The sequence below is a fragment of the Microtus oregoni genome, unplaced genomic scaffold (genome assembly GCF_018167655.1).
Source record: "Microtus oregoni isolate MIOR12 unplaced genomic scaffold, Mior012 000020F_ref0000438, whole genome shotgun sequence".
Classification (NCBI taxonomy): domain Eukaryota; kingdom Metazoa; phylum Chordata; class Mammalia; order Rodentia; family Cricetidae; genus Microtus; species Microtus oregoni.
In genome coordinates this window covers 24,016,967-24,040,028 of record NW_024543079.1, presented here as the reverse complement: position 1 = coordinate 24,040,028, position 23,062 = coordinate 24,016,967, and the positions used below count along the sequence as shown (strand labels likewise).

General features: G+C 48.0%; 1 protein-coding gene across 1 annotated transcript in view; it reads right to left on the bottom strand.

The window, feature by feature from the left end:
- Ovol2 (ovo like zinc finger 2) overlaps positions 1-22,805 on the bottom strand; it is a 28,603-nt gene extending 5,798 nt beyond the window's left edge. Inside the window, exons 1-3 of the mRNA XM_041670505.1 lie at positions 22,266-22,805; positions 21,390-21,619; positions 5,567-5,756 (exon numbers count right to left, since the gene is read on the bottom strand). Of these exons, the coding sequence (XP_041526439.1) occupies positions 5,567-5,756; positions 21,390-21,619; positions 22,266-22,365 (520 nt within the window). The 5' untranslated portion in view covers positions 22,366-22,805. The remainder of the gene's footprint in view (positions 1-5,566; positions 5,757-21,389; positions 21,620-22,265) is intronic.
- Positions 22,806-23,062: the final 257 nt, after the last annotated feature.

Sequence of the window (23,062 nt, the reverse complement as noted above, 5' to 3'; positions counted from 1 at the left end):
CCAGGACAGCCAGGACTGTTACACAGAGAAACCCTGTCTCGAAAAACCAAAAAAAGAAAGAAAGGAAGGAAGGTAGGAAAAAAGGAAGGAAGGAAGAAAAGAGAGAAAAATCATGGGTGGCATTGTCAGAATAAAACAAAACAGAAGGCGGAGGTGGGGGGAGGGGATGACAACCTGAAAATGGAAGCAAGTACTTCCATTGGGGAACTGGAAAAGGACTGTGCCGTAGTGGAAATTCTGTCGTGATCTGTATTAAATGGACAGTGGTGATAGGAATAAGGTACACCCACTACGTAGACATCAAGCAAGGCCCGAGGTCTAGTTCCCCTGACAGCAGCTGCGCGCCTTAGAAACGTCCAGGAGAGAAGACAAATGGCAGATCGCTTTCGGAAAGGAACTAGGGCTGTCTGGAGGCTGGCTTTAAAAAAAAAAAAATCTTATTTTCAATTTCCCCCATACAAATATATTATCTTTTCGGCTAAAGAAAAAAAATGTAAGTTAAACTAAAAATGAAACCGTTCAGGAGGCAATTCCACAGGCGAGCTGGGGCTGCTGGGGAGCGGATTCCGAGCTTCCTCAGCTAACAGCCCTGCCTTAGACTTCTGCTCTGCATTTTTCCCAATCCAGTCAATCCTTCTCCTAAGGCTCCAGACAAAGACACCATTGTCTTCTCTGCTTTAGTCAGGCTGTGGTTTGTTTGCCTTCTGGCCTCTCTCAATGTAGCCCCTGATGTAAGATAAGGTAAGAGGGCCCCCTGTCCTGTGGGCAGCCCCTCCCCAGACCTGACTTCAAATTGGAATTCCTCAGGTTCTCTCTATGGAACTCAGTCCACAGGAAAGGCATGAGCTTCTTACTTCATCTGGAGGTTCAAGGTTCTTTTTACTTTTTTCCTGTAGCCCAGGTTGGCCTCAAACTCACTGTGCAGCTGAAGATAACCGTGAACACCTTGGGAGTTTGAGGCCAGCCTGGTCTATATAGTGCGTTCTTGGTCAGCCAGAATTACATGGTGAGATAGATCCTGTCTCAAAAACAAACCAAAAATCCACAAAATGTATTTATTTTTATTTTATGTGTATGATCCCACATGTATGTTCATGTACCATGCGAGCACAGTGCTTGCATAAGTCAGAAGGCATCAGACCCTTCCCAGCACCTCCCTCCCGAAGAACTGGAGCTACAGATCCTGGCAAGCTACCGTGTGGGTGCTGGGAACTGAACCCAGGTCCTCTACAAGAAAAACAAATGCTCAGTCTGACATTAAATTTCAGTAATCCTCCTGCCTCAGCCTCTGAGTGCTGGGATTACAGGCATGAGCCACCACACCTTGAGAAATGTGAGTTATCATTTTCCCAGGCCCAACCAACCCTCACTCCAAGGCTTAGCAGAATCCCACTGATGTGTGTCGCCTTATCAGCCATTTATGGGAGCTGACTTGCTATAGCTTTTTATGCCATCTGAAGTCTTCAGCCGCATAAACCTTCATTTTTACCAAATAGAAAAATAGAATACTTTCAATAAATACTGTATCTGAACAACAAGCTGGCACTTGAGGCATCAATGTGTGCACCTACCAACTCCCAGGTGCTGCTGGTTCTCAACCCACACTGGGCAGTATAGCTGTGGACACCTGGCGTGGAGCATGCAAGGGTGGCCAGTAATGTTCACTCAAATTCACAGATCTCTCCCCCAAACAAATCATGTCTGCCAACAGGCAGCCATTCTTAGAAGTAACCTAGCTGGCCTAAGTGTAGAACATTCAAAAGAACGTTCTATAAAAGCAGATCTGTGGCATTTTTCTCAGGCTGTGAACTGAACATACATGTTTTGTTCCTTTAACGCTCAGGGCTTCTCTGTCTTGATGTGGATGAGTCTGGCCTCTGTATCCCTGACCCTGACACTGGACGAAAGCAATCGTCTCTGTCAAGTATACAGAAGATAGTGTTGGCTCCTCACCCAGATCAACTTCTTGGGCTGATGCATAGCCCCAGTGGCCACGTGAGCTGGCAGCTAACAGTTCCTGGATGTCCCCTTCTTCAAGATTGAGCACTAGCAACTAACTTTCCCAATGCCCGGGAATGAAATGTTTTCAGTATTTCTTTTTTGTTTTTGTCTGATTGAAATGGGTACAGAAAGGTCCTCCACAAACCCGTGCACCGGACAGCACTGAGGTATCCTTCAAACCCCAGAGCCCTCTGAGGTAGGGCTGAGGCTAACACACTTTTCTCTTTCCCAGTCTTGACAAGTTCTCCTAGGAACCCTTACTTCAAACATCATTTTAATACAGAACAGCTTCCAGGACGCAGGACTCAAGACTCCAAAGAATGAAAACCTGCCGCTCATTTACTGCTTTCTGTTGTTGTTAGTCCTGGTTTGTTTGGTTTTGTGTGTGTTGGGAGGTGGTTATTTGTTGCTTGTCTAGAATTCATTTTGTAGCCCAGGCTGGCCTGCAGCTTCAAGGCTCCTTTCTTCACCTCCATAGTGATTACATGCATGTACCACCATAGCCAGCTACCAACACTTTTATTTTTTAACGCTATGGAAGTTTTCCTCAGCATCACTGGGTTTGTTTCAATGACACCACGTCCTCACTCCCTACTCCGGACACACACACAGACCACGGAGAGACAGAAACGGTCAGAGACAGAGAACCCTATGGTTACTTTTTTTCTTGGTGACGTCATTCCCCAAATAAGGATTGCCAATCCTTTCTTTCATCTGTTTGGATATTAACATAAGATATTTTCAGGCTCTTGTTTCCCTGAACCTTTCTCAGAAAGTTTACTTTGTATTCCGAGTCTTTCCTTGGACGCCCTCCCAGCTCCCGGGATGAGAAGTCATGCATTTGGTGGCGGGTAAGAGGCAAGGTTAGCGCTATGGCCCACTCCTGTCTTTGCTGAACTTAACATTGCTAACCATTCTCTCATGGAGGTTCCTAGGATTCTAGCCAGGTTTTTAAAATGCAAACATATCTCTCACTCAGCTGTCTGCTGTTGTTTGTGCCGAGTGCCTGTATCTTTGTTTCTGGCCTAAATACACTTAGAATAGTCAGTAGCCAAACTGTGATGCTCGCAGCTCATCCAAAGGCAAAGACCAAGTTTCCACTAAATCCCAGGACGATCTTTGGAGCCAGTGAGATTGGATCACATGAACTAACACACTTGAGAACTTTCCAACGTCGTTTTTGTCGTGAAATCATGCTGATGGTTGGTAAAGCCCAGGAGACAATCACAGGCCTGGCCTCCTCTTCCAGCCCATAGCACCACCGTTGCCTGCCCAGATCAGTGACAACTCATGGCTATCAGCCCCCAGCTGCTCTTACTCCAGTACCCAAGAAAAGCAGCAGAATATAGAGTTCAAGGCCAGTCTAGACTACAGGCAACATTGTCTCAAAACATAAGTGAGAAAACAACCAGAAACAGGTACCATTCTTTTTTTTGAAACAGGGTCTCACTGTATTTCCCTGGCTGGCTTAGGACTCCATATGTAGACCAGGTTGTCCTAGAACTCACTGAGATGCTCCTGCCTCTGCCCCCTGAGTACTAGGACTAAAGAGATTATCTTCTTCAGTGAATCGTTTTAAACTTAAAATTTGTCTTAAACCACATTTAAGTGTTAAAAGTCCCAAGGTAAGGGGCTCAGCAGCCACACCGAGCCAGTGGCTGTGGTCCAGACTGGTATGGCCCTGTATTTCCACTTCTGGAGGTACCTGTCAGGCACTAGAGCTCCTGGCTCAAGACTGATCAGGGCTATTCAGTGAGTTCAAGGCCAGTCTGATCAGCTTAGTGAGAACCTACTCAAAATTCAAGTTAAAACGGCTGGGATTACAGCTCAGTGTTAGCGCAATTGCCCAGTATGTTCAAGGCCCTGGATTCAATTTCCAGAAATGTATAAATAAATAAATTAGCCTTTAGAGCCTGAAAAAGGCCTGTAGCCAGATTCAAAGGGGTACAGATCCTATTTATGTCATCAAGCTAAAAACCGGTCATATACTAATTAGAATTTGTGACAGTGACTCCCTTGGAGAAAAGCAGGTGAGAGGGTAATGACCTCTAGGGCTAGAAATACTCTGATTTTTTTAACTTCATTTTAATTGCATGCATCTAGATCTAGAGACCTATAATTTATGCATTTTTCTGGACATGGAACTTGCTCTGTAGGCCAGGCTGGCCTCAACTCAGAGATCTACCTGCCTCTGCCTCCCAAGTACTGGGATTAAAGGTGTACATCACCATCACCACCACTATCTGGCTGGATATGTCATTTCAATGAAAAGCTCAGTTTAGAATATATATATGTATATATATACATATATATGTGTATATATATATGTGTGTGTGTGTGTATATATATATATATATATATATATATATATATATATATATTAAGAAAATGCATAGCCAGGCACGCTGGCACATGCTTTTAATCCCAGCATTAGAAACAGGCAGATCTCTGAGTTCTAAGCCAGCCTGGTCTACAGAGCAAATTCTAGGACAGCCAGAGCTACACACAGAGAAATCCTGTTTTGCAAAACCAAACAAAAAAGAAAAAAGAAAGAGAAAGAAAAAGGAAAAGATGGGTCATGTTTAAATGGGATGGGATGGTGTTGATGGAGATTTGATGACAAGACCCACATAGTGAGAGACCTCATGTGAAATGGAAAAGCCTGCATCTACTCTACCTGGAGAAGCCTGCATCTACTCTACCTGGAGTTGCAGAATTTTGAGCAGAGAAGTGGCATCCTTGTAATTTTCCTCCAGGACTTACTGGGCCAAAGTTACAGACTGGACCTCAAGTGGAGAAGCCTAGAGGCCAGATGTGCCTAAGATAAAACTAATGAAGCTTGTGACCAATCAGCAGGTTTGCAACCAAGGCAAAAATTCATCCCCCAGACTCTCTGAAACACACCAGAGGAGGCCTCAAATCCAGACTGCCTGAGTTGGAAAATGGGCTCAGTGTAGCTCAGTGGGGAAATGCTTGCTTAGCATGCACAAGGCTTTAGGTTCTATCCCGAGAAGGAGGAGGCAGAGGAGGAGGAGAAGAAAAAAAAGTTGGGAAGCCAAGGAAGAGGTCTCCAGGAAAATGCCTGCTCCATTAGGAAGCTCAGGGCAGCTGTTCTGCTGCCTCAGGAGGCAGGCTTACTTCAAGAGGTCAGCCAGGCACAGCAGTGCGCGTGTGCACACCTTCAATCCTGGCACTTGGAAAGCCCAGGAAGGAGGTTGGAGAATTCAAGGCCAGGTCACGTGACAAAGCCTTACCTTAAAAAAAGCAAAACAAAACCAATGACAATAATAAAGCAAGAGTCAAGAGAAGGAGGCACAAAATATTTGAAGCCTGTCCTAAGCATCCCATTCTGCAGTCAGACTAAGGGGGCTGAGACTTTTTGTGTTGGCCTCCCTCAAACCTGTACATTGTGCCCATCCTTACAGGAGCAAAACTAGGCCACGAGAGGTGGCCCGCATGTGACAGGTGACAAGACTGGCAGGGGAGGGCACACGGACAGACATATGACACGGATGGATGGACGACAAAGGAACTGGAAGTGAACAAGTCACGTGCGCAGCCTCACCTGTATGTGTGCGAACGTGCCTCTTTAGGTCGAAGGTGTCATTGAAGCCCTTGCCGCAGAAGGTGCACAGGTGCCTCTTTACCTGGTTGTGGCACTTGAGGTGACGGTTGAGCATGCGCTGCAGGCGGAAGCTCTTGCCACACAGGTCACAGTTGTGAATCACGGAGTCATTGCACAGGCCTGTGGTAAACTGGGAGCAGAGAGAGAGTACGTGAGATCACAGGGGGCTCATTTGGGAAACCAGACGTGTTCTCTCTAGGTCGAGCCTGGCTATGGCTTCTGCTCCCTCTAAGGGCAAGCAGGCTCAGCTTTGAGACAGGTGTGAAGACGCCGGTACTGGGAAATGGTTTTGCAAAGCATCTTTCCTTTCTATCTCTGCACTATCTTACAGCAGCCTTTTGTTGTTTTTGAGACAGAGTTTCTCTGTGTAGCCCTGGCTGTCCTCGAACTCACAGAGACCTGACTGCCTCTGCCTCCTGAGTGCTGGGATTAAAGGCATGTGACAGCAGCCTTTTAACAAGACACAGACATGTGATCACCTGACTGATGAAAAAGACATCTCCTTAAGGGAAAAGCAAGGTTCCCAGTAGCTAGAGCCCCAGCAGCCTGCACCATGAGGAAGGAACAAATGCTGAGGATGGAAGAACAGAAGGAAAGGGTCTTGGTCCTGTTGTCAAGGGTTCCCAAAGACAGACACAGTCAGCTCTTTTCTCTGTGCCTCTGAGTACTGGTCCAGACTCCAAGCAATGGAAACAGGACTGGAGAGGTGGCTGAGTGAGGAAAGGCACTTGCTGCCAACCTTGGTGACAAAGGTTGACGACCTGAATTTAATCCCTGGGACCAACACAGCGAAGGTAGAGAGCCAACTCCCGCAAGCTGTCACAGACCATAGCATACCCCCCAGAATAAGTAAATGCAATTCAAATTTTGAAAAAGGAATAGAAGAAGGATGGAGATGATTTCTCTCCCCCTGAACCAGGGCAGGGCTTATGACTAAACAGAGAGCAGAAGGGATGTGTTAATTCTGGGATATGGGACACCTGGGAGCTTCACTGCCTCCTTCTCAAAAGCCAGCCTCCATGTCTGAAGCCGACGGAGGTCAGGTTAGCCATGTGGAGAGCCAGAGCCCCATGCAGGGGGCACCACGGTGCTAGCTATGTACCTTCCAGTCCAACCCAGGGTCACCACTACCTAACCGAGTGGTCCCAGACAACACCACTCAGATGAAAACTGCCTAGCTGGGCCACGCCCCAGGTCCAGATACCCAAACTGTGCACAAATAAAACCATCACTTGGGAAAGTGATTCGAGTCAGGATTCCAGAGCTTTATCACCAGTTGAGATCACAACTGAATTCCAGCCTCCTGCCTGTCCCCCATCTCCAGCGCAGGATTCTCTCAGCCACTTCTGCTGTCTCCCTGGATAAACACCGGATTGACCGTCGATATGATGTGAAACACCAGATCTGACGTGCTCTAAGGTCAGGTGTGCTACCAGCGGAGACCCTGGAGATGGTCCAGCTGCTCTGCCTGTAGGGAGCTCAAGGATTGGAGGTGCAATTCGGCATCAGGGCACTAACCTGGACATGCTGGTCCTGCACTCCAGCCCTACTATTACCAAAATAAAGAAATAGCTGGACAGTGGTGGTGCACACCTTTAATCCTAGCACTTGGGTGGCAGAGGCAGGCTGATCTCTGAGTTCGAGGCCAGCCTGGTCACAGAATGGATTCTAGGATAGCCAGGGCTACACAGAGAAACCCTGTATTAAATAAACAAACAAACAAATAAATGGGGGAGTTAGTGGAGGGGAAGGAAGGAAGAGGAAGGAGAAATGAGGCTGGGCACCAGTCCTTAGAGTTCAGTCATCCCTTGACACGGAGATGGAGATCAGGATCCTGTGCAGACACTAAATCCTTCAGGTGCTCAGGCCCTGATATAAAACAACACTGTGGCTTTGGGTATCATCCCATGTACATCTATATGACCTAAACAGATGTCTATAGAACTTTGTACCAACGTAAACTTTATGTGACTAGTGTTATGCTGTACTGTTTAAGGAATAGGGACAAAAGACAAGAAAAAGATCTGTACATATTTGGCACGGACACTGTGTTCTTTTCAAATGGGTTGAATCCACAGAATGTGGACGCCTCGGGTATAGAGAGCTGCCTGGACTTTGCTCCACTCCATTCCAGATAGCCTATTACATTTACACTTCTGAGGGGTTCATGCGGACTCCTCCACTCAAGGCCCTGAGGACAGAAAGCCCGAGTCCACTCACACCGCTGCCTCCCAGTTCTCCATGCCCAAGGGCAGTACCTAGTGCGCTGGGCAGCCGGGAGTGATCTCAGGACGCAGGGAGGCCGCAGGATGCCAGGACAGGCTTTCCTAGGCTGCTTCCTCTCCTGTTCATTCTCACTGGCTCGGAGCCAGTGTCTGCATTAGCACTAAAGTGACCGATGGGCCCTTTGGTCAAAGCACTGTCAAAGTAGCTTTTTCCCAAAAAGATGCCATAGTTGCTGGGATATGGAACACCAAGGGAGAGAGAGGGTGGCAGGGAAACCAAGTCCTGTGGCCAAGCAGAAATGAGAGTGGAGATAAGAAAATGGTGGAAAATAGCCATCTGTCTGGTTCAGTGTGAGCTGCCAGGGCCTGGGAAAGCAGTCACAGGAGTATGGAAAGGAGCAGTGTCCACCTTGGGGACCCAATGGGTAAGATCTACTCCACAAGCAAGAGAGAGCTCTGAAGACAAAGGAGAAAGACTAACTGAGGCCCACTGAGTACTCTAGGCTTCTAAAGGACACGGCTACAGAGGGGCAGAGGTCGCCTGACAGAGAACAAAGAACTCCCAGACAAGACAGAGGCAACTGAAGTGTGGTGGGACACTCCTTTATTCATCTATAGCTCTCGGGGAGGCAGAGGCAGGCAGGTGGATCTCTGTGAGTTCAAGGCCAGCTTAGTCTACTCGGTGAGCTCCAGGACAGTAAGGCTACAAAAGGAGACCCTGTCTCAAAAAGGAAGGAAGGAAGGAAGGAAGGAAGGAAGGAAGGAAGGAAGGGTTGGAGAGATGCCTCAGAGATGTTAAGAGCACCTGTTGTTCTTCCAGAGGACGGTCCCAGCACCCACCCACATGGTGGCTCACACTGTCTATAACACCAGTGCCAAGGGATCTAACACCTTCTTCTGACCTCCATGAGCACCAGGCACACATATGATCTATGTATATACATGCAGCAAAACACTCTTACACATAAAACAAATAAGTATTGTTTTTTAAAAAACATAAAGAGACAGAAACAATTGGCTAAGGATCACTGTCAATAACTAGTTTCTGCCAGATTGTACCACTTCTAATAAGGAAAGGGGTATTTGGTTTGTAGGTGTATTCCAGGTGTGGTGCTTTAAAACTTGGTCTATAATAAATAGCAAGAGACTGGATGCTATGCCTATTAGTATGGGCTTCAAAATAAATGTACTAAGTCCTAAGCAGTCCATCAGGGATGTCTGCAACCTCCAGAGAAAGCCACCAAGAACTACCCAGCCACTCCACAGATACAGAGAATAGGCTATACAGCTGGGTGGCGGTGGCGCCCGCCTTTAATCCAAAGCTACAGAGAAACCCTGTCTCAAAAAACAAACCCCCAAAAAAAGAAAGAGAGAAAGAAACAAAATAGGATATACATTATTTTAGCTACTCAATTTGGGTTTACTTGCACAGAAGAAATGGATTAGCTAAAACAGTAACAGTGGGCTGGAGCGGTGGCTCCGCAGTTAAGAACACAGACTGCTTTTGCAGAGGACCTGAGTTCAGTTTCCATTACTCATGCTTGACAGGTGACTCACAATCACCTATAATTCCAGCTCCAGGGTATCTGACCCTGTCTTCTGGCCTGAGGGCACCCGCACTCGTGTGCACACGATCCCCACGTGCACGTAATTGAAAATAAATTGACCGGAGAGATGGCTTAGTGGTTAAGAGCACTGGCTGCTCTTCCAGAGGCCCTGGGTCCGATCTCGAGCACCCACATAATAGCTCACAACTGTGTGTAACTCCAATCTCAGGGGACCCAAGGCCTTCTCCCAGTGTATATGGGTACCAAGCACTCGCATGGTGCACAGACAGCCACACAGGCAAAATTCCTATACATATAAAATAAATACATTTAAAAAAATAAATAAATGAAAATAAAACAGTAAAGATCAACAGCAAACAGATTTTCTTCCAGAATATCAGCTTTGTCATACTGCTTGCATTTTTCCTTGTTAACTTTGGAACTGGAGATGGAACGTAGAATCTTTGTACATCAAGAACCCATTCTTACCACGCAGCTGCATCCCTAGATCCGACCTGCCATGTTTCTCAGTCCCCCCTCCCAGGGCACAGCAGACATGACTGATTCCTGGACCAGTCCTCCCTCCCCAGGTCCTGCGTCTGCTGTCTGGGCCATCTTTGTTATGCTCCCACAGGTTTACAGCTAACATTCTCTCTCCTCGGTGTTCAAAGCAGAGCAGCCACTCTGATTTCTTTACTTGGCTCTACAGGTAATATGCCAAAGTTACATCATGAACCAAAACTTAGACCAAAATTACATCTTAACCACGGTAATTATAAAAAGACTGCGGCGGACGGGGGAGCTAGCTCAGTAAGCGAAGTGCTGACAAGCACGGAGACTTGCATTAGAGCCTCAGAACACCTGAAAACGACAGATGCCGTGGAATATGGCCGAATCCCAGAGCTGGGGAGACAAGAGAGAAGGATTCCAGTCTCGCCTGGCTGGTGGCCGCCAGCACAGTCAGAGAAAAGAGACAGCATCTCTGAAGATGACACCCAGGGTTTTCTCTGACCTCCATAGGCTGCACCCACACATACGTGAACAACCTTGCACCACCCCCACAAAGGCACAACAAACAACCATAGAGAGGCAAGAAATTCCAAGAGATTGAATAGATCTTTAGCTTTGACCATCTGTATGATATGAAATGCCATTTTTAAAATACCTATTTAATACCTTAGATCAGGACAGGCATGGTGCAATCCCAGCACTTGGGAGGCAGAGTTGGGGGATTTCTGAATTCAAGGCCAGTCTGATCTATACAGTGAGTTCCAGGACAGCCAGGGCTACAGAGAGAAACCCTGTCCTGAAAAACCCAAACCACAACCCCAGATCAGTTCCTCTACATGTAAACATACTAAGAGGTACCACACAGTCTCCTCAGGAGTGTGAGAAGCTAAGAGCAGAGCCAGTTTCCCGGCTTCCCAAATTCAACACGTTCATTTCTTCCCACAACCCAAGAATGTAAGCAAGCAATTTAACTTCTCTCCGCCTTAATTTTGTCACCCCCAAAATATGAATAATGGCATTTGCCTCTTGGGAGTAAATTAAAGAGAAGAAAGCTACTTATTTTTTAAAAAACAGCAGCAAAAGTAAGTCTTACTACACCTAGAGCGGTTCCAAATTTCTATAACGCTAAAACAAAAGTATCCGAGGGCGGGTGAGAGGGCCAGCCCAGCGGGTAATGATGCTGTAGTCAAGCTCGATGATTCTGAGTTTGATCCCTGGAATCCACACGGTGAATGGTGGAAGAAGAACCAACTCATGCAAGACATTTCCTGACACCTCCTCCACACATACACTTTTACCATGGCAAGAAAACACACACACACAAAGATAACTGGTCAAAATTCCCTGTTCCTTACTCTGCTTTTCAATTTTGCTCTCTCTGATGGGAGAGAGAATATTCCTTTAGTGTGAGCCATAAGCCCTAAATCCTTCACCCAAAATTCTGCGGCTAGCTGGGCGGTGGTGGTGGAAGCCTTTAATCCCAGCACTCAGGAGGCAGAGACAGGAGGGTCTCTGTGAGTTCGAGGCCAGTCTGGTCTACAAGAATGAGTTCCAGGACAGCCAGGACTATTACACAGAGAAACCCTGTCTCGAAACAAAATGAAACAACAAAAAACAAACAACCTCCCCCCCAAAAAAAAACCAAAAAAGCTGTGGTTAAATCTGACCCCAGCAATGTACAAGAAGCACAGCTTCTGTTCCCCTCAGGGTTGGCATCATTTGTTCTTTTAAAGGATTTAATTATTTTATTTTATTTTTTTATTATTACAACACTGCTTGGCCTATTAGCTCATGCTTCTTACTGGCTAGCTCTTATATCTTAAATTAATGCATTTCTATTCATCTGTGTATCACCAAGTGGTTGTAGCCCACTGGTAAATTCCACCTGGCATCTGTCTCCTGCAGCAGCTACACGGCTTCTCACTGACTCAGCCTACTTTTTCCTCTATCTCTGCTTGCAATTCAAGAATTTACTTATTTGGGCTGGAGAGATGGCTCAGAGGTTAAGAGCATTGCCTGCTCTTCCAAAGGTCCTGAGTTCAATTCCCAGCAACCACATGGTGGCTCACAACCATCTGTAATGAGGTCTGGTGCCCTCTTCTGGCCTGCAGGCATACACACAAAACAGAATATTGTATACATAATAAATAAATAAATAAATAAATATTTTTAAGAAAAATAATTTACTTATTTAAAAACGTTTTTAGATTTACTTTTTAGTCTATGTTTATTAATGTTTTGCCCACGTGTGTGTCTGGTACAGAATACAGAAAAGGGCATCACATGCCCTGGAACTGGAGTCATGGAAGTTAGAAGTCACTTTGTGGATGCTGGGAACTAAACCTGGGTCCTCTGCAAGAGCAATGAGTGCTCTCAGCAACTGAGCCAGCTCTCCAGCCCCCTGCTTGTGTTTGAAATGGAAGTTATTAATGCATTTAACTACTAGGTGCTGTTTCAGGTCTCCGGGAGGGTGATCTTCTGGAAATGCTCCCCAGCCTCACCTTATCTGAAGTCAACACTTTGCCAAGGCTTATTAGTGAAGTAGAGAAACTGCCACAGAGGCTGGGAAATGACATCAGCCTGGAAATTAATTCAGAGCAAGATAAAGAGAGGATGAGTGATTCGCCAAGCCTAGGACTTGGCTTGTCTCTGCTCACAGCCCTGTTCTCTGTTGGATCTCAGCTTTCATCTAATAAAAGAAGCCAAATTCCAACTAAGTTCTAAAAAGCAGGCCTCTGTGGCCAGAAACAAAACAAAATACAAAAACAATAACAACAAAAAAAAAATCAACCCACAACAAACCAGTCGTTATGTAAGGACTGTCTGAAGTGTCAGCAGCGTCCAGGGAGGCAAGGACCTGAGCTGGAATGACCAACTTCCCAGGTGTCTAAGATCATTGCCTGCCAAACTCCTAAGGGAAAACCTACCCAGAAGGGAACAACCCTTTATAGTCGTGGGATGCTTCCACCGACCAGGCCACTAAATCAATGCTCCTGTATCCACCGGAGAATCCCGAGTCCCGGACACTTTCTGGTGGCCACTTGGATAAGATTTCCACTGTCATGCGTGTCAGCTACACCCGCCTGCTCAAAACATGCTAAATACATTGCTCCAACTCCTTTGGGACGCCTGGGTTCGTGTACCATTCGTCACCTAAGGCTCAACTCCTGCACATGACAGAATGGACCTCCTCAAAGGACGAGATGAAAAGGAGAATGGAAGTGGAGCCAGAGAGATGAGAAGACCCGGCGATCAAGAGCACGTATTGTTCTTGCAGAAACCCAAGGTTCTGTTCCTAGCGCCTACAAACTGTCTACAACTCCAGTACCAGATGATACTGTGTTCTCTTTTGACCTTTGTGGGCACCTGCACACACATCATGCACATAAACTCACACAGGCACACACACACACACACACACACACACACACGAATAAAAATAAATGTTAGACTTGTGAATAAGTAAGAAACCAAGACTTGCCTGGCAGTGATGGCAGACACCTTTAATCCTAGCACTTGGGAGACAGGTAGGTATCGGATCTCTGTGGGTTCAGGGCCAGCCTGGTCTACAGAGTGAGTTTCAGAACAGCCAGGGCTACTAAGGGAAACCCTGTCTAGGAACAAACAAACAAACAAAAACAAGACTCAAGGATATGGGACTGACCTGTGGATACATGGTCTATAGATGCCAAATTAAGATTTTTTTTTAATTTTTTTATTTTTATTTTTATTTTTTGGTTTTTTTGAGACAGGGTTTCTCTGTAGCTTTGGTGCCTGTCCCGGAACTAGCTCTTGTAGACCAGGCTGGCCTCGAACTCCCAGAGGTCCATCTGCCTGTGCCTCCGAGTGCTGGGATTAAAGGTGTGAGCCACCACCGCCCGGCCCCAAATTAAGATTTTGAATGTCTGTTCCCCCCAAATTCTGTGCCTACATCTTCCTCAAGACAAGGATATGGGTCTGGCCATGAATCCTCATTTCTTATCTCATATCACATGAGAAATAACTTCATATTCCTTAACCTATGACTCAGATAATAGCTCAAGCGTCCAAGTTATATGTTGACTATGGCAAGGCACTACTGTAACACTGAAATGACCCCTGCCACTAACAACTATCAGGAACTTAATGAAAACTCTCTGCGTTCTTCGCCTGAACGAGAGTCCGCACAGTATATAGCCTCTGAATGGCTACTCTCCATTTGTATACCAACTCCCCTTTAGCCAGCCTTCTTCTACTGCAAGGTTACAAACTCCTTTTCCCAAATTCCCTCGAACCTAGGACTTGAAGCTTAAGTTGGGCTCTATCAGCTACACAACTCTGAAATGATGTGGATTAGGCCCCGAGTTAACTGAGCAGAGGTAGGCAGGAGCAAAGTATCTGACCCTGGATTATTAACAAACGCATCAAATTGCAGGGGGTTGGGGGGTGAGGGTGGAGCAGAAGAGAACCCTAACCCAGCAGCTGCCTCAGAGGTTTGGCTCTGCATTGTAGGCTTCTGAGTCATTCCTCGGAGTTCTACGTCTCTAGTTCATTTAGTGCCGTGTAATTACCCATTCTTTACTTAAAATAGCTGCAGCGGGTTCTGTTTTCTGCAACTAAACCTGCAAGGTCTCTTCCAATAACAAAAATCCACTTCATCTGCATTCAGATTTAAAACTGTGGCAGAGGCTAGAGGTATATGTGTCTGCCTAGCCTGTCTGATGCCCTGATTTGAAGCCCCAGCACTGACTCCAATTCGTTCATTCATTCATTCATTCATTCATTCATATTTCTCTATTTCCCCTTTCCCTCTCCCACTGAGTTTATCAAGCATTTCTTCACACTTCCCTTTTCTTCTTGCTTCCTATATTATTCCCTGCATATTACATAACTCCTGTCTAGGTGTCGTGGCCTTCTTCCTTCCAGGTCTGTATTTTTGTTTTCTGTAGGCTGGTGGTCATTCACTTAACGGAGTGCTGAGGATACAAGTCCAGAAGGCCATGTTCCTGACTTTGCCGAGTTTGCTCTTAAAGGAGTTTGGTTGGCCGAATGTGCAGCCAGGAAGATGCTCAGAAGCGCAGGGAGACAGGACAGGCGGCGATTCTACCTACATTCAGTTTCCCTTCTCTTCTAAAAAGTAAACCATTTTCTTGGTTTCTGATTTTTTTTTTTTTTGGTCTTTTTAGAGATATGGTTTCTCTGTGTAGCCCTGGCTGTCCTCAAACTCACAGAGATCCACCTGCCTCTGCCTCCCGAGTGCTGGGATTAAAGGTGCACAGCACCACTGTCCAGATAAAAGTACAACGATAGTTTTAACTATTTAAATATATGATTCAAAACAATATTTAAAATGACTAATAATTAACATGAAAATACCTTCCTGAAACCCAGAATTATGAATACTCATTAATTAAAAGAGAGGGAAAGAGAGAGAGAGAACATCAACAAGATGGCTCAGCTGGTAGAGGCGCCTTCTCCCAAGCCTGAGGCCCTGAGTTCAAGCTCAGGACCTATCTGACAGGAGAGAACTGTCTCTCAGAGTGGGCCAAGGCCTGCACACATACACAAGCTAAACAGAAATATGGATCAAAGCAATTGTTAAGAAATAACTAATTCAGATCACTGAAGAAGCCAGGTGGTAGTAGCTCAGGCATTTAATTCCAGCACTTGGTACGGGCAGAGAGGGGCGAGTGGATCTCTGTGAGTTCAAGGCCAGCCTGGTTTACACAGTGAGTTCCCGGACAACACAGAGAAACCCTTCTCACTTCGCTGGGCGGTGGCCATTTACGCCTTTAATCCCAGCACAGAGGCAGGAGGATCTCTGTGAGTTCAAGGTCAAGCCAACAAAGTGAGTTCCAGGACAGGCTCCAAAGCTACTGAGAAACCCTGTCTCCAAAAAAAAAAAAAAAAAAAAACCAACAACAAAAAAAGACACTGAAGAATTTGTCAATCAGTTGATGATCTTCATTCATAAAGGAAACCAACACTTCTCATTGTTGGGTTTTCTTTATTTGTTTTTTGGTTTTGTTATTACTCTTTCTTTTTTTAAGACAGGGTCTCCCTGTGTAGCTCTGGCTGTCCTAGAACTCACTAAGTACACCAGGCTGGTCTTGAATTGAATTCACATAGATTTGCCTGCCTCTTAAATGCTGGGGTTAAAGGAGTACATCACTATGCTCAGATATATCTAGATAGATAGATAGATAGATAGATAGATAGATAGATAGACAGATAGACATATATATATATATATATATATATATATATATATATATATAATTATGTGATTACACAGCTTGGCTTGCCAGAGACTACTGCCTTCAGCTTCCCAGGTGCTGGGATTATAGATAGCCTGGGTGCTGGGACTATAGGTGTGCACAGTCACACCAAACAGGGATCAAGTATTCATCTGACTGTCCTAATATACTATCCCTACGAAACCAAACAGAATGTGAGGTAAAACTCTGTCTCTACAGAAATATGCCTTCTTCCGGGTGGTGGCAGCGCATGTCTTTGGTCCCAGCACTTGGGAGGCAGAGGCAGACCCATCTCTGTGAGTTCGAGGCCAACCTGGTTTACAGAGCTAGTTCCTGGACAGCCAGGACTATTACACAGAGAAACCTGTCTCGAAAAACTTAAGAACAAAACAAAGCAAAGACTTGTGTCTTCTGGAGGTCTCTTAGGGTGTGACTCAACGGGAAGGCAGGTGATTAGTGTGTGCAAGGCCTCAAGGTCAACATCAGCTACAGCTAACAGAGGAACAGAACTGGAATATCACTATTTTGCAATGCCAAAAATATTTACACCCTAAGCATCAACAGCTCCTACCACCCCAGAAAGGTAACAAACACGCACTGCCTGTTTATGGAACCCAACCCTTCACCTTCTCACACACACAGTGACATGTTCAAGCCAAAACCAAATAGCTGATCAAGCACACAGAACGGTGCTGTCCCGTGCAGCTTTCTATGATGGGAAATCTCTATGCAGAATCGGCCAGTTCAGCAGCACTAAGGACTTTCTCTTTTAATCCTATGTGACTTAAGCTACATTTAACAAGGACTGTCCTGCTTGCTGGATGGTACACCCTTATCCCTAAAATCCATTTGAAGTTAACGGAGACTGAGAAATGCCCAAGGTGACTAATGCTGCTGGGACCTCTACAAAGCAAAAGACCCCTGGCTCCAACAATTAACCTGCAAGTACATAAAAATGGGGAGGAAAAGGTATGTAAATGAAAAGCAACTAAAGGCCATGCCAAATGTCAATCACAGCGTGTGGACATTACACGGACCTGATTAAACAAACGGGAGGAGGCGAGCAGGCATTTACAAGCCGTTTAACAATGTGAACACACAATTCAAGTGGGTGTGATTGGGGCCCATTTGGAACCACTTATAATGGAAATACAGTCAGCCATTGCTTAATGATGGACCCATTCCGAGAAAAGCCTGCTTAGGCGATTTTGCCACAGCTTGGACATTGCAGAGTGTATTTACACAAGCTGAGCCGGCTAAGACGTCACACACCATTAAAACCTCCCAGGACCACAGTTCTACGTACGGCCCGTAGTTATGTAGAACATGACTGTAGTATATCTGAAAACCGCTTCAAAGTCTTATATGGGCAGGTGGGGGATAGAAGCCAGTAAGGACGGGCAGGGACGAAGTGACAGATGTTTTTGTCTTTGAAACTCTTCATAATTAAAGTTGATAGGAAAAAAGGGCACACATTCGATACAGACTGTCACCACCCACTAGAGAGCCAAATAAAAGGTGGAATACTTTTCCTTTTTTATTGAGACGAGGTCTCACTCTATAGCCCTGGCTGACCTGGAATTGCATATGTAGACCAGGGTGCCTTTGAACCCACAAAGATCGGCCTGCTTCTGCCTCCAGTGCTGAGATCAAAGGCGTTGTGCCACCAGCCCTGGCTATACTTCTGCAGAACTCACAAGGGAGGGGAAAGCCAAAAGAGAACAGATTAGGATGGGATGAGAATGGAAATTCGCCTGCTAGTCCCTACTTGCACCAGGGTCCTGCCAGCCACAGTGAGTCAACTCACCAAGTTCGCTCTAGACTTTTGTTTGGGGTAAGACTTAGAGACAGGGAGCACCTGTATGCCCAGGGTTTGTCTAGCCCACAGTTAGGGATCTGCAAATGAGGTCCTTGACTGGAACCCCCAGACGGATGCATCTCCCCACCACAACCTGCTGTTTTTTTTTTTTTTTTAAATTACAGAATTCTTAAAGAGATCACGTCACAACCTGCCCCAAAAGCCCGCAATGAAAGGTCAGACAAGCAGGGATGAGCTCCATCTTCCCAGCCTGGTTCCAAGCCTTCTTCCTAGACCCGCTCACCACAGCCAACATTACCAGGTGGTCAAACCCCCAGGTGCCCGGTGCAGGGCAGCGCAATAACAAAACCTTCACCTTGGGGCTGTCTGATGACCTTCCTGTGGGGCAGTCAGTGAGGGCACAAGAATGCTAACGGCTCCCCACTCTGTTTATTCATTGAACTCACACAGTTGTTCACAGTGGCTTTGAGGAGTAAGATGTTCCCAGTCTTCCCTCAGAAGCCTTCAAAAAGCCGGGCGGTGGTGGCGCACGCCTTTAATCCCAGCACTTGGGAGGCAGAGGCAGGCGGATCTCTGTGAGTTCGAGACCAGCCTGGTCTACAAGAGCTAGTTCCAGGACAGGCTCCAAAACCACAGAGAAACCCTGTCTCGAAAAACCAAAAAAAAAAAAAAAAAGAGAGAAAAAAAGAAAAAAAAAAAAGAAGCCTTCAAAAGCTACTCCTCTGCCCACCTAGCTTGGCCCTTCGACTGCTCTTGTCTTTTCCTAGGCTTCACTTCCAGCTCCATGCTGCCAACTTGTCCCTGATCCTAACCGGCACATTTCCTGTCCTTTGCTCCCCAGGACATTGATTCCTTACTCAAGCACAGGGCTCGCCCGCATCACCCTAAGAGCAGCCCCCTCATTTCCACAGCCCTGGAATCCGTATCAGAAACCCTTCCCAGCTCAGCAATGACATCTTTGCTGGCATTTCCAGTTTGGTCCTCATTCTCCTCTACAGAAGGGCTGCAGGTGTTTCCCCTGCCGAACCAGAGACCATCATAGTGAGCGAGCATACACTGCATTGCACCCTTTGCCCATCAGGCAGAGAGCACAAATATCTTCATTTTAGAGGTAAGGAAACCAGAGCCCAGAGCAATGAAAAACTCCCAAGCTTGCACAGTTCTGCAGAACTTATAGATGTAGTCCATAGACACGTAACCACTACTGCTAGCGTGTTCTGGAAGGCACACACTAGGAGTGTTTTATCTCTTGTCTGTCTTGCACAGAGCAGACATAACGTATGCTGCTGGACGTTTTATTGTGGTTTTATTTTTTCCTCTCTGGGTAGGGCACAGGCTCAAACCTGCCCTTTCTTTGGTTCTACAAGCCCACTGCCCAATGTGTGTCTTCAAGTCATTAAAACCGTACACACGGCTGGGGAGGTAACTCAGTTATATGGTGCTTGTCTGACACAGAAGGTGGGGACGATCATCCTCATTCTTGAATGGCTTTCTTCTTCTTCCAGTCAAAAAAAAAAAAAAAAAACCAAGCTTTTTTTTTGTTTGCTTGTTTTGAAACAGGTTCATTCTATGCAGCCCTCTCTGGCTTGGAACTCCATGATATAGATCAGGCTGGCCTGCAACACAGAGATCCATCTGCCTCTGACTCCTGAGTGTTGGGACTAAAGGCACGGGCCACCCCACCAAGCTAAGAAACTAATTCTTAGAGGAAATTCTTTGAGTTCTGTATCCCGGTGAAGTAGTCACACACTGTGCTAAGAGGTGGGCAATTTGATCAGTCATTTGAAAACTGTCCATACCAGGGTAGATATTTCCAGAGGCTTTGGCAATCCTAATACCAAAATGTCTCCAATGCTGGTCTAGAAAGGAAGGGTAGGAACCTGACCTCTTTCAATGAATAAAAACTCCCTAGGAAATGGAAAAGTGTGGGGAGCAGGTTGCTTGTTAACGGTCTGCAAATATGCCCAAGTCCCTCCCCCACCACAGAGGCAATTTATCTTGGAAATGACGGGTTTATTGACTCCCTTAATCCAAAATTCCAACACTTGTGTCTGCCCCAGGCAGAAAAGAGATCTTCCAAAATCTCATGAGACTGGCTTCTCTCCTTACCGAGATGGCGATGGAGGAGGGGCAAGCTAACGAACTACTGTCCTTCCCCAAACAACCTTACAATTGTCTTTCTAGCCTGGCGATAAATATGCAAGTGGGGCACTTTGTAGAATTTCCCAAAGGGCAAGAGCTATCCGCTTCAGGAAAACTTTCCCCTCCCACTTAACCCCGCCTGGCCCAAAAGCCTCCGGACCACTCACCCTAAACCTCGGCGCACTCTGCTAAGTATAGTCATGGCTACCCCCCCCCCTCCCCCCAGCTCGCAGCATCCTCAATCCTCAAGTCTTTCCGGTGCTCTGGCTTCAAATCCTAATTCAGAACCAAATGCTTCCCGGCCTACCCATGGGGAAAGAAAAGGCTGCTTTCTTTATTCCCAGCCTAACTCTTGGGCTCACCCTTCCCTCCCTGCATGGGCCTGGGAACCTGGATAGCCGATACTCTGGAGCACCCTAGAATTATGGCTCATTTTGTACAAGGTGGCACTATAGCCGGCCAGGCTAGGACCTGGGGTTTATGCAAAAACCGCGCCGCCTCCCCTCCCCCTCTGGCGGGCCGTTGAGTCAGCGGGACAGGATTCCTTAATCCTGGGGGTAGCGGATACCTTTGAACAGGTGGTCATGGAAGTTCCACCCAACAAGGCGCTGATGGCCATCCAGATAAGACGTTGCCTTCTATAGCTTTCGAGGGGGACATTCCAACCCACTAGGGTAGGAACGTTTAAAAAAAATCTGCAGGTGAACCCTTTCATCTTTTACCTACTAATTTAATTCTTGAAGATTTGAGAGAAAAGGCAAATCTACAGTGCCCTGCACAACCAGCTTCCCGTCTAACAGGCTCCACCACCAGGGCACTGGGAATAGCGGTGATTGCAAGGCTCACTGTGTCCCAAAAAACAAGGAGGGAAACAACTCTCAGGACCTCGAGGTGCCAAGGACTGCGTCCCAGAGGGCATCACGTCTAAGATCTCGGGTCGCGCTCCTTCTCCACCCGAAATCTTGGGTCACCTAGTTAATAGTCTGGCCTTGGAGACAAGGTGGGCATCTGAACCCGGATAGCTGAGCCACTACCAGGGTCAGACAGGGCCACCACCCTGGGGGCTGGATCCGCTTAAGATGCTGGCAACCCGGGCACTGTGGCACAGAGGACAGGTCGCGCGGAGCCTGGCTGCCGCCCAGGGGCAGGTGCAGGAGTGACGGCCGGCGTGCGGCGCCTGGGCCCCCGTGCGCGGGCGGGCGCGGCAGGGAGGGGCGCCGGGGCTCCGGAGCCGGACGCCAGGGCGTGGTGCAGGTGGCGGCGGGGGCAGAGTCGACACCCTACCTTGATTTTTGACCTGGCAACCGGGCGCTGCATCGCTGCCAGGTGTCCATCGGGGCCTTCGGCGTCGTGGAGCTCAGGAGTTTCAGGCTCTGGCGCGCGCGGGGACGAGCTGCTCTCGGTGCCTCCGGGCTCCCCAGCGCTGCTACTGCTGCTGCTGCTGCAACCGCTGCTACTGCCGCCGTCGCTGCGACAGTCCTCGGGGGGGTCGGGGAGCAGACAGCCCAGGCTCACTGCGGAGGGAGGGGGCCGCACCCCGACACTCAACCACACGCGGCGTCACGCCCGGGCGCCCACGGCAGTTTGACCTGCGGGCGGTGCCGCCGCCCCGCCCCGGACCTGGGCACCTCGCCAAGTGGGCGACGTCCCGAGGGTAGACGAGTCAGCCGGGCGATCGGCCCCTCGAACTAACTTAGGGTGCCGGGAGACCGGTCCTCAGGCCACCCCGGCGCCCACGAAGCACCAAGGGCCATGCGCCGCGGAGAACCCCGCGCGCCAAGTTTTCTCTCGCGCCCGCGGAGGCGGGTGTGCCCTCGCTTTGCCTCGCTCCAGAGAGGTTAGCGGACCTTCACGTGCGGCTTAGAGGACAGAGGGGGCAAAGAAACCCTCAGTACCTCCCACCCCCTTCCAGGGCCACCTCGGCCCGCGCTGCAGCCAACGGTCCCGCCGCCAGGCAATTAGCCCTGTCTAGGGAGAAAGCACCGAGCGTCCCAGGTTTCCCAACCTGGTCCTCGATTCCCCCTCCCGCAAGAACCCCCACGACCCCAGTCGAGAGAGGAAGGGGTAGGAACGTCAGCCCTGATCGCGAGCAGAAGGGCCGCGGTCACCCTGCCCCCACCCGGGAGCCCCGCACCCAGGCCGGGCCCCCACGCTCCTCACCTGGGATGTAGGTGTCTGCTCTTTTGTCATCCGGGAGCTCATCCCAGCTGCGGACCGAGACTCCCGGGCTCCTCCTCTTCACCAGAAAGACTTTGGGCATGGTGGGATCCCCTCTTCCGACTGCGGCCCCCTCCTCCCCGCTGCTCCCCGCTAGTGGCGGTGGAGGCGCCTGGATCTCCTGGCTCCGGGAGTCCCGAGCCCACCTTCCCGCCTTGCCTGCCCTCTTCCTGCACCCCCTGCCGCGCTGCCTCGGCCTCTCCCCTCACTCCGGGTGACTCGCAGCCTCCGGGCTCGGCGACACCTATGCCTTAAATCGCGCGTGAGACCACGCCGGGGAAAAAGTTTCATAAGGTGGAATAGAAAAGGCACCAGGAAACTTGGGAGTGAGCATGCGCCCTGCAACATAACGGTGTCAACAAGCTCGCTACCTGTCCGACCGGTTCCGGCGGCCGGGGCTGCCTGATCCAGCCCTACCTTAGGCATGAATGTTTGCAAAAGAATTTAACGTCTGATTCTTCCCCCCTCCTCTTTTTTAAAAAAGGAAGAACATTTTTAAAATCAACCCTCTGCTTCATACCTCCATCACGTGCAGTTTATGAAATAAACTCTTTAAAACAAGCCCCAGGTCCGCTGCCTCGCGCACCTCTCCTACGAGTTGGGGTCTCCCACGAGTTGGCCCCCACCTCCCAAGTGGATTTGTTTCGGTCAAGCAAGCCAGAAATTGGCTCTGGACCTTGTGGGACTGTTTCCAGGCTTTCTGGAATCTCGGTGGTCGGATATGGGAGGGTCCACAGGAC